Raw genomic sequence first — 13863 nt, 5'->3', positions numbered from 1 at the left:
AAAGAGGAAATTATAACAAGCCCCCCCCCGCCCCGGCTTTCTCCTCTGTGAATTTTTCAAGTCAGGAGTGCTTGGCCTCCCTTGAGTATGATGTTCTTCTGACTTCAGAGCTTTGAATATGCTTCTTTAAGCATCGTACAGGAAGTCAGGTGGAATTGTGGGATTTGACTGTGACCTGCAGCCTTTACCACACAGCCTTGTCCTGTTCCTTGTGTGGGGCACCGTGCAGGACAGCGTGGGGACCCGTCTGAGTTGAGGGCCTTCTGCATAGTCTGGCCCTCGGCATTGCCTTGTGTGTGCTGTTCTGTAGGATGCTTGGACTCCTTTCAAAGAGGCGACCCTTGTCGGTCCACTTTGCAGGGGAGGAACCTGCCCAAGGTTAGTAGCTGTTAAGTGGTGGTGAGGGCAGATTGGGCCCTGGAGGCCACCCTGGGGCCAGGTTCACCAGTGTCTGCCTCTTAGGGGGCAGGTGTGACTGGTGCCTCGGTGGCCACCATATCCAGTCTGTGCTGTCCCTGTTCCACAGAACATACATCCTCCTGTCGAATTTTGACCCTAATGGCCTTTGATGTGTTGTGCAATTCAGAGTTCGGTCACGGTGGTGGGTGGCGTGTGCCAGCTGGGTAATAAAAATAAATGAAATAAATAAAAGGAGTGTGGAACCAGGAGGCAGCCTCATGGCACAGGTAATATGATGGCTGAGCAGGAAGCTCCCCCTGGTGCCACCAGGTGACTCATTCTCTCAGCGTTGCGTCTCCTCCATCCCGAGTTATCGCTGAGCTCTGTGAGGGAGGTAGTGTACGTGCCCTGTGGCCCCTGTTCACCTCTGACATCACCTGTTCCTGACCCCAGTGGTGACCCCAAGTGTCTGTCATCGAAGCAGAGCTTGTGATCGGTGTGTAAGTGGGGACGTGGGGGGACTCTGCTGACCTTGGGCTGATCATTTGCACAGAGGCCAGATTTCCTGATTTTCTTGGAGTCTGTAAAACAGAGATTTTTATACTGACATTGGCCTGATTTCTATCACATTTTTTAGTATAAACTTTTTGACCTTTGGTTGCAGAGGTAGTAAGTTATTTGAAAGTAATAGCATCTGTGTGTGAATGTGGCAACGTGCATTTAAATGTCACCGCAGCTCAAAAAAACTAAAGCACATCCTACGTGTGGGTCTGTGCTCTGCATCTTGTAGAGATTGATCTGAAATGAGGATTCCCTGACGGTCCAGTGGTTAAGACATGGGCTGTCACTGCCAAAGGCCCGGGTTCGATCCCTGGTCCGGGAACTAAGATCCCGTGAGCCACGTGGCGTGGGAAAAAAAAATTGGACTTACAAGTGAAATGAGGAAGTGTCCTCGCCATCTGTGCCTTTGTCTTGGTCGTTTTTCTCTGGTTTTGAGGGTGCTGTAATGTGAGAAGATGAGCTTTAGGGCAAGTGGCCTTGTTTGGGAGCCGCCCTGTCTGCCTTCCTCCTGACGGGTGGGGTCGGATGCGGGGCGAGCCCCGCATGTCTGTTGGGGTCTGGGTGGGAGCTCCTCCCTCAGTGCTGGGCTCCCTGAGGGTGGGGGGGAAGAGAGCTCTGGTCTGGGTGCCCTCCCCCACGTGATTCTATAGACCGCACTCCCTGCCGCTGGAGCTGGTGCAGTGAAGGGTGGGCGCTGGCCTTGGCCCGCTGTGGAGCCGTGCAGCCCCAGAGGAGAGCGGTTGCCGGGCGGTGGAGGGCGCGCTGCAGCACCCCAATCCTCAGGCAGCACTCGGCATGAGAGGGCCGACGTGCGTGGACTGCAGGATCCATGTGCCAGCAGGAGAAGCAGATGAGAGGGGGCGTGTGCTCCTGTGTGAGATTCTAGAGAACACAGTGATGGTGGGGGTGGGGCTGGACAGGGGATCGGAAGGGGCACAAGGAAACCGGGGCGGGGGCGGGGGGGTGGACGAACTCATCCTCTCGGTCACGGTGGCGGCCGCACAGGGTGGACGTGTGTCAGAAGCCCTCACACTGCACTCTGTAATTGTGTGCAAGACATCATGTGCCTTCTCTCAGGGACCCAGGGTTTTAGGAGCACAGGGGACGCAGCGTCCGTGTTCCTGCAGGCCGGCCGAGCAGACCAGATGGCAGCTCCCCTCATCCTCTGAAATGGGGATGATAAACCCCCCTGCTCACAGGGGTGTAACTTTAACCTTTCTTATGTTTGAATATACAAATGAATTACGTATTCTGAAAGTTAAATCCTCACGTTTGCTTAGAGAGAGAGAAGCTCTCTGGCAGAAGCAGCATGGGGAAGGTCAGCCATGTTCCCTTACACCCGTTCAGCATCGCTGTGGTTCCTGCCCATGAATTCCGTAACTATACTATTCTCTGTGGGTTTAAAAACAGAGAACAGGAACCAGAGCCCACCTCTCCTGATGCTTTTCCAGGGCAGCAGGACTCTGCCCTCCTGCTCATAGGACGAGGCCGCCCGCTCCCACTTAGCAACGTGCGTGGGCCTGTGGGGCTCGTTCTGGGTCTGCTCTCCTCAGTTTACAGGTGTGGAAGCCAGGCGTGGTCACAGAACCAGCCGAAGGCGGAGTGGGGTCGGTTCCTGCTGACGATGGGTAGGTGGGTCCAGCAGGCGGGGCGAGCTCACCAGGGCCTAGCCCAAGCCGCAGCTCTCCTCACACCACGTCTGTGAGTGAGGGGGTGAGCGTGGGCCAGACCTTGAGACAAGAGGTTTCTGGATTTTCTTGCACCTTGAAGAGTTGATGGAGACCCCAGAGAAGGAAGCAACACTGCCCCCTCTGCTCCCCTAAACAAAGGAAGGCGGGATTCCTATTTCCAGAGTCAGGGTCTTCTGATCAGCCCTTCAGCTGGAAGCAACTGCGGAGTCTGGATGAATTACGTAGCACTATTGGAGGCACTGCAGCGTAGGAATTAAGATACGTGGCAGCTGTGGCCTTTGGGCTGGGGAGAGGCAGGTGGAGGCCCTAGACCTGCCCAGGAGGAAGGGCCAAGGCACGAGTGGGCTTCGGCCTCTGCTCACTGAGGACCTGTGCTGTGGTTCCCGTGGTAACTGATGCGTGCACGATGGATGGTCTCTTCAGGGAAGAGAGAGGTGTGGGCAGGGCGGGGACCCTGGGCAGCGCGGCAGTCCCCTCCCTCCATCACACTTCTGCCCTTCCAGGCCCCCTGGCCTCAGACCCTGAAGTGTCCGTGGCCCGGAGCGTTTTGAGCTCCCAGGTGCTGCGGGGCTGCACGTGCAGAGATGGAGCGGGGTGAGCGTGGCGAGGGGTGCAGGGCCGAGGGAGCAGCGCACATTTGCCTTGAAGACCAGGTGGCCGCGCCACCAACTGCCTCCCCGTGGGCAGGAGGAAAGCGCGTTTTCCTTAATGCCGAGGACCACGAGTGTGTGCATGGATAGATATGCTGTTTCAGCAGGTGGTATGCCGGTCGCATTTGGGATGGTTTGTTTCGTCCAGAAGGTGTGACCTTTAATCAGTTAAAGGTCTTGATGGAGGAAGTGCTCTCAGGAGTGGACTTGCTGTCCCTTTGGGGTAGTGATTCTGGCCATGTGGCAAGCCTCCCACCCAACAGCTCCCACTGCAGGCCTCTGTGAACAGTGTGCAGTGGTGCGTTCCCAACACCTCCGTGTGAGCAGGGACCCCCGCAGTGCCCAGGCCAGCCCCCCCGCACGCAGATGTGGGCCTGGGACGTGGTGAGGCTTGAGCTCAGTGAGGAGTAGGTGTTGGGTGAAGATGGGTGTGACTTCCTGGGGGTTGGGCCCTGCCAGTTCCAGCACGTGTGGCACTGAGCAGAAGGATTGTGGGTTGAGACACGAGGCTGCCACGGTCGGAAACGACTCCAGCATCCAGAGTCGGGAAGTGGGTGGCAGGGTGCTGGGTACGGGGGCCGGGAGGGCTCCCAGGGCTGTGCTGAGGCCCACTATGGAGTGGGCCTCATGTCTGACCGGTTGGGGAAGCCACGTAGGCTCCGTCTTTCCTCTGGTCTCTGTTTATTTTCTTTGTCTGAAATGACCTTAATCATTGTTCACATCCCTGCCCCGTCCCACACTGTTTCGTTGGCTGTGTTCCCAGCGGCACCTGGCACGGAGACAAGTGCCTTTCCTGCTTAACCTCAGGTTGTAGCTGGGCCATGTCCCCCGTCGGCAAGTGAATGCATCGCGTGCCAGGCGCCATTCCGAAGCTGCCACCTGCCGGAGGAGAGATGGGCACCGCACACCACAGTTAGCAACTCCGTGTGGGCCAAAGCCCAGTGACTAGCAAGGACCAGTGTCCCACAGGCAGATTTGGGATTTTAGGGGCCAGTAGAATCACAAGTAAAATTCTAGGAAGTATTTGAGGCAACTGCACTTGTATGTGGCCAAATTATAACATTAAAAAAAGCAAACTGCACCTTACTGGCCCCTCAGAGACCTACCACCTTGCTTAGGAGAGACAGTTAGGGAGTGGAGTATCTGGTCTCCAGCGTTTCCTCCAGACCCACGTGAAGGTGAGCGGCACAGGGACTGTCTCGCCGCGGCAACCAGAAGCCTTGCTTCTCAAATTGAGCGTGTGAAGCTGCTGCAGGACGGGAACCTGAGTGTGTTTCTGGAATGCTCAGCGGACTTGGTAAGCCACTTAAGGCATTACTTTTATGCCAGAACAAGCAGGAGCATAACGTGAAGCATAATGCAGTATGTGCCTGAATTTCTGAGTAAAAAATCACAAGACTTCTGCTGAAGGATGCTGACCAAGGTGAAGAAGTGATTCCATGAGGCCTCACCCGCTGGGCTCTGCGGGGCTGTGTGCGGCAAGCACTCAGGCTGGGCTGCAGGTGGTGGGGCCGGCAGAGAGGTCTAATCGACATTCCTCCCGGGAGTGGTGCAAGTTAGGAATCCTCTTTCATCCAGAGGATTTCCAGGGGGTAGGAGGTCTCCCATTAAATGGAGGAATCACACTTCTAGTATTGGACAACCACACAGTTCAGGGCAAACTGCTGAGAACAGCTAGAAACGCTGGGAGCTGGTTTTCTTTTTAATCAGATTGAAGCCTTTGGAGAGCTAACCAAGCAGGAAGGAATGGCAGCCCCATCGGAGAAGGGAGCCCAGGTAGACCAGACTGTCTCAGTCTGGAAAGTGTGGCTGGTCCTTGGGCTCCAGGGGGCTGGGGCCTGCCTGGGAGGAAGGTGCCCCACACGTGGGTCGGGACCCCCCAACCCTGGGAGGAGGGGGCCCTCTGAGAGCCTGCAGCCCAGCCCGGACTCTCTCAGTTCCTGACTTTGGATTAAGGTGGCTGGATTCCTAGTGCCCCAGCCACAGGCCAGGGTAAAATGCATACGCTCTGGGGAAGAAAGCATCATCCCAGGCGGCCAGTTTAGAAAGATTTTCACACAGTGTCTGGCTTTCCATCCAGAATAACTAGGTACTGAATGAAAAATAATCAGGCACTCAAGAATACAAGACAATGTGATAAAAAATGTGGAGGAGGAAGCCTTGGGGATCCAGGTAAGGAGGTTTACGGATACCTCCTTGGTGGAAATCTGTCAGGGCTGGGGCTGGGAGTGGGGGAGTGTTCTCAGACAGACTCTGGGCTCTGGGAAGAGCAGAGCTGGAAGGAATGGATTATAATCCACTGGATAAAATAAAAATCCACTCGGGTACATAGGACGCCAACTGATAAATACAGATCAAGTGATGGGTGTGAACAGGATTTGTATATAATCTCAAAGTATCTCTGCCACAAATTACGTCTTAATTACAAAGGAAAAGTAATAAATTTAGAGTGGAAACACTTGACAGGCACTGGGTTTGCCACCGATATTGGGACCAAGCGGCATGGTGTTTTTCTTTTTTTCTTTTTTATAAATTTGTTTTATTTATTTTTATTTTTGGCTGCGTTGGGTCTTCATTGCTGCGTACGGGCTTTCTCTAGTTGTGGCAAGCAGGGGCTACTCTTTGTTGCAGCGCGCGGGCTTTTCATTGTGGTGGCTTCTCTTGTTGCGGAGCACGAGCTCTAGGCGCACGGGCTTCAGTAGTTGTGGTGCGAGGGCTTAGTTGCTCCGTGGCATGTGGGATCTTCCTGGACCAGGGATCGAACCTGTGTCCCCTGCATTGGCAGGCAGATTCTTAACCACTGCGCCACCAGGGAAGTCCCATGGTTTTCCTTGAGGTGATACAGCATCGCTTCTGTGACGTTCTGCCAGAAATTTTAGACGCAGATCTCACGTGAGACATTCTGTGGAACGACTGGCCCAGGCTCTTGAGAATGTCACTTCGGGAAGGAGGTGGACTAGGAGCCAGGTTGAAGGCGGCTGAAGACACAACAATCACTATGTGGCTGTGGCCTGCATCTTGGAACATAGGAATAGCTCTAGAGGCCACTCCTGGGACGGTGGACGGGGTCCGAGCTCGACCTCCATGTCAGGGTCGCGCTGCCTGCTGTTTTTGGTCTGTGGCGTGTCTGTCCGCTGTGCATCCCAGGTGTGGGGTGATGTGGCACTCTGGCCTCAGGCCCTGGGCCTGGAGGAGAGCCTGCCTGGGGCGGGTGTGGCAGGGGGGCAGCAACAGGGTGGGTGGGTGGCGCCGGCACCACCTCACCTTCCCAGGAGCTGCGGGAGGTGGAGAGGTCGATGATGAGGAGTGACATTTCAAAGTGCCTGGGTGTACAGACGTCTCTTAAGACCCTGCTTTCAATTCCTTTGGCTATATGCAAAGAAGGGAAATTGCTGAATCATATGGTGACTCTTTTAATTTTTAGGAACTGCCACACTGTGTTCCACAGAGACTGTACTATTTTACATTCCCACCAAAAGCTTACAAAGTTCCCTAGAAACAGAAAATGATTACCAACCAGAATTCCAACCCAGTAAAAGTATCCTTCAGGAATAAAGGGGAAATTAATACAGTTTCAGACCAACAAACACCAAGTTGTCAGCCGCAGCCCCTTTACTAAAGGACATACTTAAGGGTGTTCTTCAGGCAGAAGGAAAATGCTCTCAGGTGGAAACACCCAATGCAGGAAGGAAAGGGCAAGTATGTGGGTAACTCTAGGTGACTGCTGGCGGGATAAAATAATACTGATGATGTCTTGTGGGATTTAAGACATTACACTGAATTAAAATCCAGGATAGCAACAGCACATGAGTGTGTGTGGGAGGTGAGTGGAGTTAATTATTTTTGGGGGGCATGCGGGATCTTAGTCCCCTGACCCGGGATCAAACCCGTGCCCCCTGCAGTGGAAGCTTGGAGTCTTAACCACTGGACTGTCCCTGGTGGAGTTAATTCTGACCATGTGTTGCCTGGGAACAGGTAAAATGCAGTTAATTGGACCTTGATGCATCAAGGGTACCTATTATAATCTCTAAAGGAACCACTGAAAGAATAGTAAAAGGCTTACTTTGTTAGAGGGAGGAGATGGAAAATAAAAAATATTCCAAAAGAAGACAAGAAAGAACAAAAGAAAATAGAACAGCTGTGACAAACAGAAAGCAAACAATGAGATGGTGGATCCACTCTCTGTAACCACACTGAATGCAGCAGGACCAAAGGAAGCAATTAAAAGGAAAAATGGTCAAACTGGAACTTGAAAAGCCTAGCTGCTTACAAAGGACACACAAAAGTAAAAGGATCTAGGAGGGTTGAGTGTGAAAGGATGGAAAGCAAAATCCTGCCAGCAGCAACCCCAGAGAGCAGGCGACTGGGAGGCCGGACAGTCCCCGGTGGGCTTTTATTCTGAGGACTGGAAACTACAGAGAGCTTGGAGGTTTCCCTGGATGCCACATTTGGGTTCTGGTTCCTGGCCGTCTTATGGGGAGCAGCCCAGCGTCCCCCGAGTGACATTTCCCAGGACTTCCTCTGTCGCGCGGCAGCCTGCAGCGCCTCTGTCCTGAGAGCCAGCCTTCCTGTCCACGGTCAGCACCTCGCTGCTCTCCCTCCTTTCTGTTCTCTCTCGACAGCCCTTTGCTTCCCTTTGTGTCTGGACTGGGAGCTGTGTACATAGTGGGGTTTGCTCTGTACTGGAGGCCGTGGAAAGGATCCATGTTTTTCCTGCTGATCGCCTCAAAGCTGGTTTTTCTATACGCGTAAAAGACGTGCCTGGGACCTGTCAGAGGAGCGAGCAGACGGCCCTGGTGCGTTGGCGTCGCAGGCTTGGTCCTGCCCTCGTGGGTGTGCGGGGTGCTGGCCACGATGTGACGGGGACACTGAAGAGCAGCTTAGCGCTCCCTGTGATCTGAGTTAACAGTGTCTATTAATGGTGACAGCATTGGCGGTTTTGTTTTTAAAGAACCAGAGGAATAGCAGTGTCCCTGAGAAAGAGCGTGACGTTGCAGACGTCTGCTCCATGTCAGCGTAAATGTAGGACCAGGTGCGGGTCCCTGTCTGTGAAGGTGTCCCCATCCCTTCCCATAAGCCTCTGTGGCGCTGCCGCTGCCCTCATTTGGCCGGAACATGTTAGTGGGCTCCGGGGATGCCCTCAGGCTGCCGTGGGTGGGTCAGAAGGACCGTGGTGCGTGGTGACTGAGCGTCTGCAGTGTCCCCCTGCGGTGTGGGGATGATGAGCACCTGATCCTGAGCTGGCGGGCGAGTCGTGTGCCACATCACCGTCCACTGCTGTGGCCTCAGTGGCAGAACAGGTGGGGTGCCGTTTCTGCATTGTTTGTGCTTGTGGCCCCTGGGGAGGTGGGCCGCTCCTCTCCAGCTGTGCTGCCCAGCCTGGCCCACGTGTGCTGCATGACAGGCGTCCAAGATGGAAAGGTGCCTGGTCCCGCCGTCTCGTTAAAGTGCCTTTTCCTGAGTGTGCGCACAGCACAAACCAGGGCTTCCAGAGGTTCTGTTCTTCCGGTGGTGGGCGTCCACGCGGGGCTCCGTCAACTTAGAAGCGTTGTGGTCCCTTCTCCTCCCGCATCGAGGACACAAGTCCAGGGGACGAGGTGACTCCTACCACGTCCCTGGAGTCAGGGCAGCTGCTGTTCACGAGCGCCCTGACCAGAGCGAGGCTGGAGCCAGGGGCGTTTGCATGGGCTCGATGGGCCCCCAGCACGTCGTAGCCCTCGGCAACCCGCGGGGACTGACCAGCGTTGCTTCCAGGGAGGCTCTGGGAAGAGGAGGCAGTGTGGGGAGCAGCAGCGAAGGGCCGGTAGGGCCGTCATGGGATGAGCAGAGCAGGGTAGACTCCAGAAATCGATGCATGTGTTCGGGGAGTTAGGTGTGAATGGATTCAGAACAAGGTGGATTGTGCAGTACTTAATGCTAACGGCTGGCTCTCCATTTTGATGCAAGGGAGTAGGTAGGTTTTTATACGCACATATTTCAGGTAGAGATCTAAATTTAAAAAAAACAACTGTTGAAGCATTTGAGGAAAAACAGAAGAATATATTTGTTCTTTGAATGAGGAAAGCTGGCCTATGTAAGATACAGAAAAATCTATAAAGGGAAAGATTGGTAAATCTGATTTCACAGAAATAAAAAACTTTTGTAATATCAAGATCAACATAAAGAATGTTAAAAAGTGACATTTAGGGAGAAAATATTTTTCCCGTATATAACCAGAGGTTAATAGTAAGAATATTTAAAGACATCTGTAAATCACTAAGAAACTCATAAACAGTCTAATAGAAAATGGACAGAGGTATGAACAGGTAATTTAAAGAGGAGGGAATTTAAGTGACACCCAAACGTCCAGCCTGACCACCAACCAGGGAAATGCAAACTAAACCCAGGTGTCAGTTTCTGGCTAGTCACTAGACAAGTGGTGTTGGGTCCCACCCAGGGAGTGCTGGACTGCTCCTGGGAGGAAGTGGCTGGGGTGGGGGGGACAGCGAGACAGCCACTGTTAAACCCACAGGTCCCTTCACCTGCCATCGCCCTCATCCGTCCTGTGGCAGTTCTCAGTGCCCGGGAGCCCTGGCCCCGCTCCGTGACCCTCTTGAGGGGGCCGTGGCACCGGTGCTGCGGCTGTGCCCACAGGGTCGGGTGGCTTTGCGACAGATTAGCGAGTCTGCGGGCAGCGCTCTGTAGGAGCAGCGAGAGCAGAGCAGCCGTGCCCCATTTCCAGTTATGTGCATAAAAATGCCAACCCAAATAACGCTCCGTGTGTTCACTTACACGTCTGCCTAATGTGGAGGGAAGATGTGGGAGATGCCCATCTCCCTGGGAAGGACAGTGGGGTGGGAGGCAGGGTGGAGACGCCAGCCCTTTCTGCTCTGTCTTCTGAATTGTTTGCGTCTGTAGTTGACATATTGGGATATCAGATGATTCTGAAAATGTGGATTAATGCACGAGGATGTTGTCCGGCAGCTGCTAACGTGCCTCTTTGTTGGCAGGTATGGATCCTGGCGGGAGCCTGTCAACCCCTACTACGTCAACTCTGGCTATGCCCTCGCCCCAGCCACCAGCGCCAACGACAGTGAGCAGCAGAGCCTGTCCAGCGATGCTGACAGCCTGTCCCTCACCGACAGCAGCGTGTAAGTGCCCCTGCCTGGGAGATCAGCCCCTAAGGGGGAAGCCAGGGCCATCTCCCCAGAAGCTGTTTTGGGGCCCTCCCCAGTGGGGTGTCAGTGCATCCGCATTGCAGGGAGTGTCGCTAGAAATCCTCAAGCAAACTGGAGCCAAGGTTTGTTGTAGTTGCTTCCCTCCAGGCCGAGGCTGCTGGAACCTTTGGAAGAGGGAAAGCCTCAGAGCTGCCTGGGCTGGCGCCCCAGGTTCTGGGTCTCTCTGGTGTTCACGTCGGAGGCGCGGCCAAGGCAGGCCGTCCCCGAGGGCGTCTCCAGTCCATCCTGCTCTGCCATCACGCTCCTTTAATCTGGAAGCCCTCTCACCTGCTCAGCAGTGCCTGTCGTCCCCTCAGCGTGGTTCTGTACTGGCCTTCTGTGCCCGACGGCTCAGGGATGGCCACCAGGGGCCACAGGAACCACATTGAACCTCTGTGTCACTTGATGGTGACAGCTTCCTTCATTGTCCTCTCCAGGGAAAACCCTCCCTTGGGGGAAGTGCCTGTTTCTGATACCTTTCTCTTTGGTTCAGCAGGTGACTTTGGGGACCCAGGCGTGCGTCAGAAGTTTGATTGTGTCAGACATGCCCATGTCACATCAGGGTGTTGCCTGTCTGCCTGCTTGGGTCACGTGGGGCCCTGACTCCACCACCCATGAGTGTCAGGCTCACCCAGCTTTCGGTCGTACGCCATTTGCCGTCTGACCACCACCGAGGGGGAGGTTCTGGCCGGGCCCAGGTCCAGGGCGGGAGGCAGCCTTTGGCTGTGAAGCCAGCAGGTGTGGGCCCATGGCCGCATCCTCAGGTGTCTTGTCCCCACGAGAGCACATGGGGTTGTGGCCCTGGCTGCTCTCAGCGGGTCATGGGGACTCTGCCCCCGCCCTGGCTAGGGTCTAGAGGTCAGATAGGTTTAAATAAGGAGGAAAAGGCTGCCGTGCTCGTCTTTGTAGGTGAGCACGCCTTTCCACGTTGAGATCTTGCTCTGTGGGCCGTCTTCTCAGTATATGCTTTGTGCTGCCTGTGTCTTTGTGCTGCTTTCCACGCTGTCCGCTGGACGGGATGGGTCAGGCTGCTGGATGGGATGGGGGGGTCAGGCCGCTGACGGGACAGGTCTCTGAACAGGTTCCTGCAGCCCCGTGCTGTGTGCGTCTGGTGCCTTTTCTCTTCTCCTTTGGTGACCACACGGTGGAGGCGTCATCCTGTCAGGTTGAGTCTCTGTGGGGCATTTCTCATTCATCATTACCTTCTCCTTTGTCTTGAATCTTTAATATAAAATGTTGACATGTTTTTAACAACTTATTTGAAATTACTGGGGTTTCAAACACTACCTTCCATGAATATAAAGTATCACATAGAAGGGTTCCAACGAACTGCAGCCCTTCAGACCCCCGGGAGCAGCTGACAGAACGAGATCTGTTTTCCTCTTCCCCGAAACTCAGTTACTGCAATGACAATTAGTCCCTTAATTCTCTCCAAGAAAAGGACATATGTGTTTGCTAAAGGGAAGATCTAAAAATTTTAAAATATTTTTTTCCCTGATGTTCTATTCATCTTGGTTTACACTGAGACTCAGAAATGTAGGCATAGTCGAGAATTAGGAGTGTAAAATTGTGGCAGGTATTTGAACATATATGAGGCAAAAAATAGGATCATGTGTTTCATCTAAATTATTTCTGATGGCAACTCAGGGTCGCCTCCACCTGGCGAAGTGCTTCCTAGTCCACTGACTTCGGGCATAGATTCTGAGGATGGTGCCTGATCCTCAGAAGCGTATGGATTTTAGGTGCCCTGTCAGAGTACATGAGAAACAGACAAGCTGGTGGCTTGGGACACCTGAACAAGCCCTGGGCTGTGTGAGGGCGTTCAGATGTACTTGATGCTCTTCTTCCCTGATGCCTGTCCCCTGGAGCAGCCTGGCCCCGCTGGACTGTTGAGCCATCTGCACTGTGGCACCACCTGGGACCCTGACAGCCAGGGACACCCGGGCACACCACAGCCTCTCTCTGCCCTGCTCTGAACCTAAGTGCACCCTTTCCACCCAGCCTGGGGTGCAGCCCTGCCTGCCCACAAAGCCACAGAGCTGTGGGTGTGTGTCTGCCCGGGATGGGGCCAGGACACACCAAGTGCTGTGTGCTTGGCGCCTTCGCTAGGCGCTCCAGCAGTCGATGCAGTGAGATCAGAATTGTCATGGCTGCGTGTTCACATCCTGGTGTCCAGTGAAAACAGCACTGCTCTGGCAGCACTTCCCCTGTGGGCAGTGCTTGAGCAGGATGCAAGGGGTTAGGATCACTGGCACAGACATTCACTGCACCTGTCGGACAACTGGGAGGCTAGAGTCTTTCAGTAGCAGACGATTGGGAGGGCCATCTCTTCGAGCTGTGCTCCCCGGAGTAGCTTTCAAATGGCAGGAGAGAGCTGCCGAGTTCTTAAGGGACAGCACCTGTGCAGTGAGCCATGTGTTGGATCTGCTACTTCTCTTGAATAAGTGCTTCGTTATTTTAAAGACAGTGTGTAATTTAAAAAAAATTTTATTTATTTATTTGGTTGCTCCGGGTGTTAGTTGCAGCAGGTGGGCTCCTTAATTACAGCTCCAGGACTCCTTAGTTGCGGCACACGGTCTCCTTAGTTGTGGCATGTGAACTGTTAGTTGCGGCATGCATGTGGGATCTAGTTCCCTGACCAGGGATCAAACCCAGACCCCTTGCATTGGGAGTGTGGAGTCTTATCCACTGCACCACCAGGGAAGTCCCAACAGTATGTAATTTAATTTTTATTTTTATCATAATCTTCAAAAGGGTTTATAACTAAAATTTATGGCAAGGAAACTAATTTGAGCATTTGACAGAGAGATTACACTGCATTACCAATTTACCTTGGAAGAAAGCAGAATATAGGAACCTTGGAAATCTCTTTCAACGGGATCTAGATTGTCTTGGCCACCCATTTTGCAGCCCTCCAATGTTTCCAGTCCATTTAGAGCACGCCTTCCAGGTAGGCACACCATATCCTGCCTGGGCAGTAAAGCAGGGGTCAGCACACATTTTCCATAAAGGATCACGAATAGTCTCTCTGTCCCATGTTCCTCCTCCGCTTTAAAAATGTAAAAGTCATTCTTAGCCCATCACACCTCAGAAAAATAGGCTGTGCTGGCCCTGCTCTAGATAAAGCCAGCTCAGCCGAACTTGGTTGAGCCATTCTATTTGTGCTCACGCTGGACTGTCTCTTTCTCCTGGACAGGGATGGAGTCCCACCTTACAGGATCCGCAAGCAGCACCGCCGGGAGATGCAGGAGAGCGTCCAGGTCAACGGGCGCGTGCCTCTACCTCACATTCCTGTAAGTTCGTCTGCACAGCCCTCGCCCTCCCCGTCTCCGAGTTTGAGGCTCACCCACCCTCCTGGACCCGTGC

General features: G+C 53.8%; 1 protein-coding gene across 3 annotated transcripts in view; it reads left to right on the top strand.

Annotated features, from left to right (window-relative positions):
• Positions 1-13863, top strand: part of AXIN1 (axin 1) — a 58496-nt gene that overhangs the window by 27529 nt on the left and 17104 nt on the right. For all 3 annotated transcript variants that reach the window (XM_082361531.1, XM_082361532.1, XM_082361533.1), the window contains exons 3-4: positions 10291-10431; positions 13694-13790. In XM_082361531.1, the coding sequence (XP_082217657.1) occupies positions 10291-10431; positions 13694-13790 (238 nt within the window). The remainder of the gene's footprint in view (positions 1-10290; positions 10432-13693; positions 13791-13863) is intronic.

This window comes from Balaenoptera borealis (assembly GCF_965194805.1).
Source record: "Balaenoptera borealis genome assembly, chromosome: 16".
NCBI classification, from domain to species: Eukaryota; Metazoa; Chordata; class Mammalia; order Artiodactyla; family Balaenopteridae; genus Balaenoptera; species Balaenoptera borealis.
Note: the sequence above shows the minus strand (reverse complement) of the source record. Positions and strands in the feature narration are given on the sequence as shown.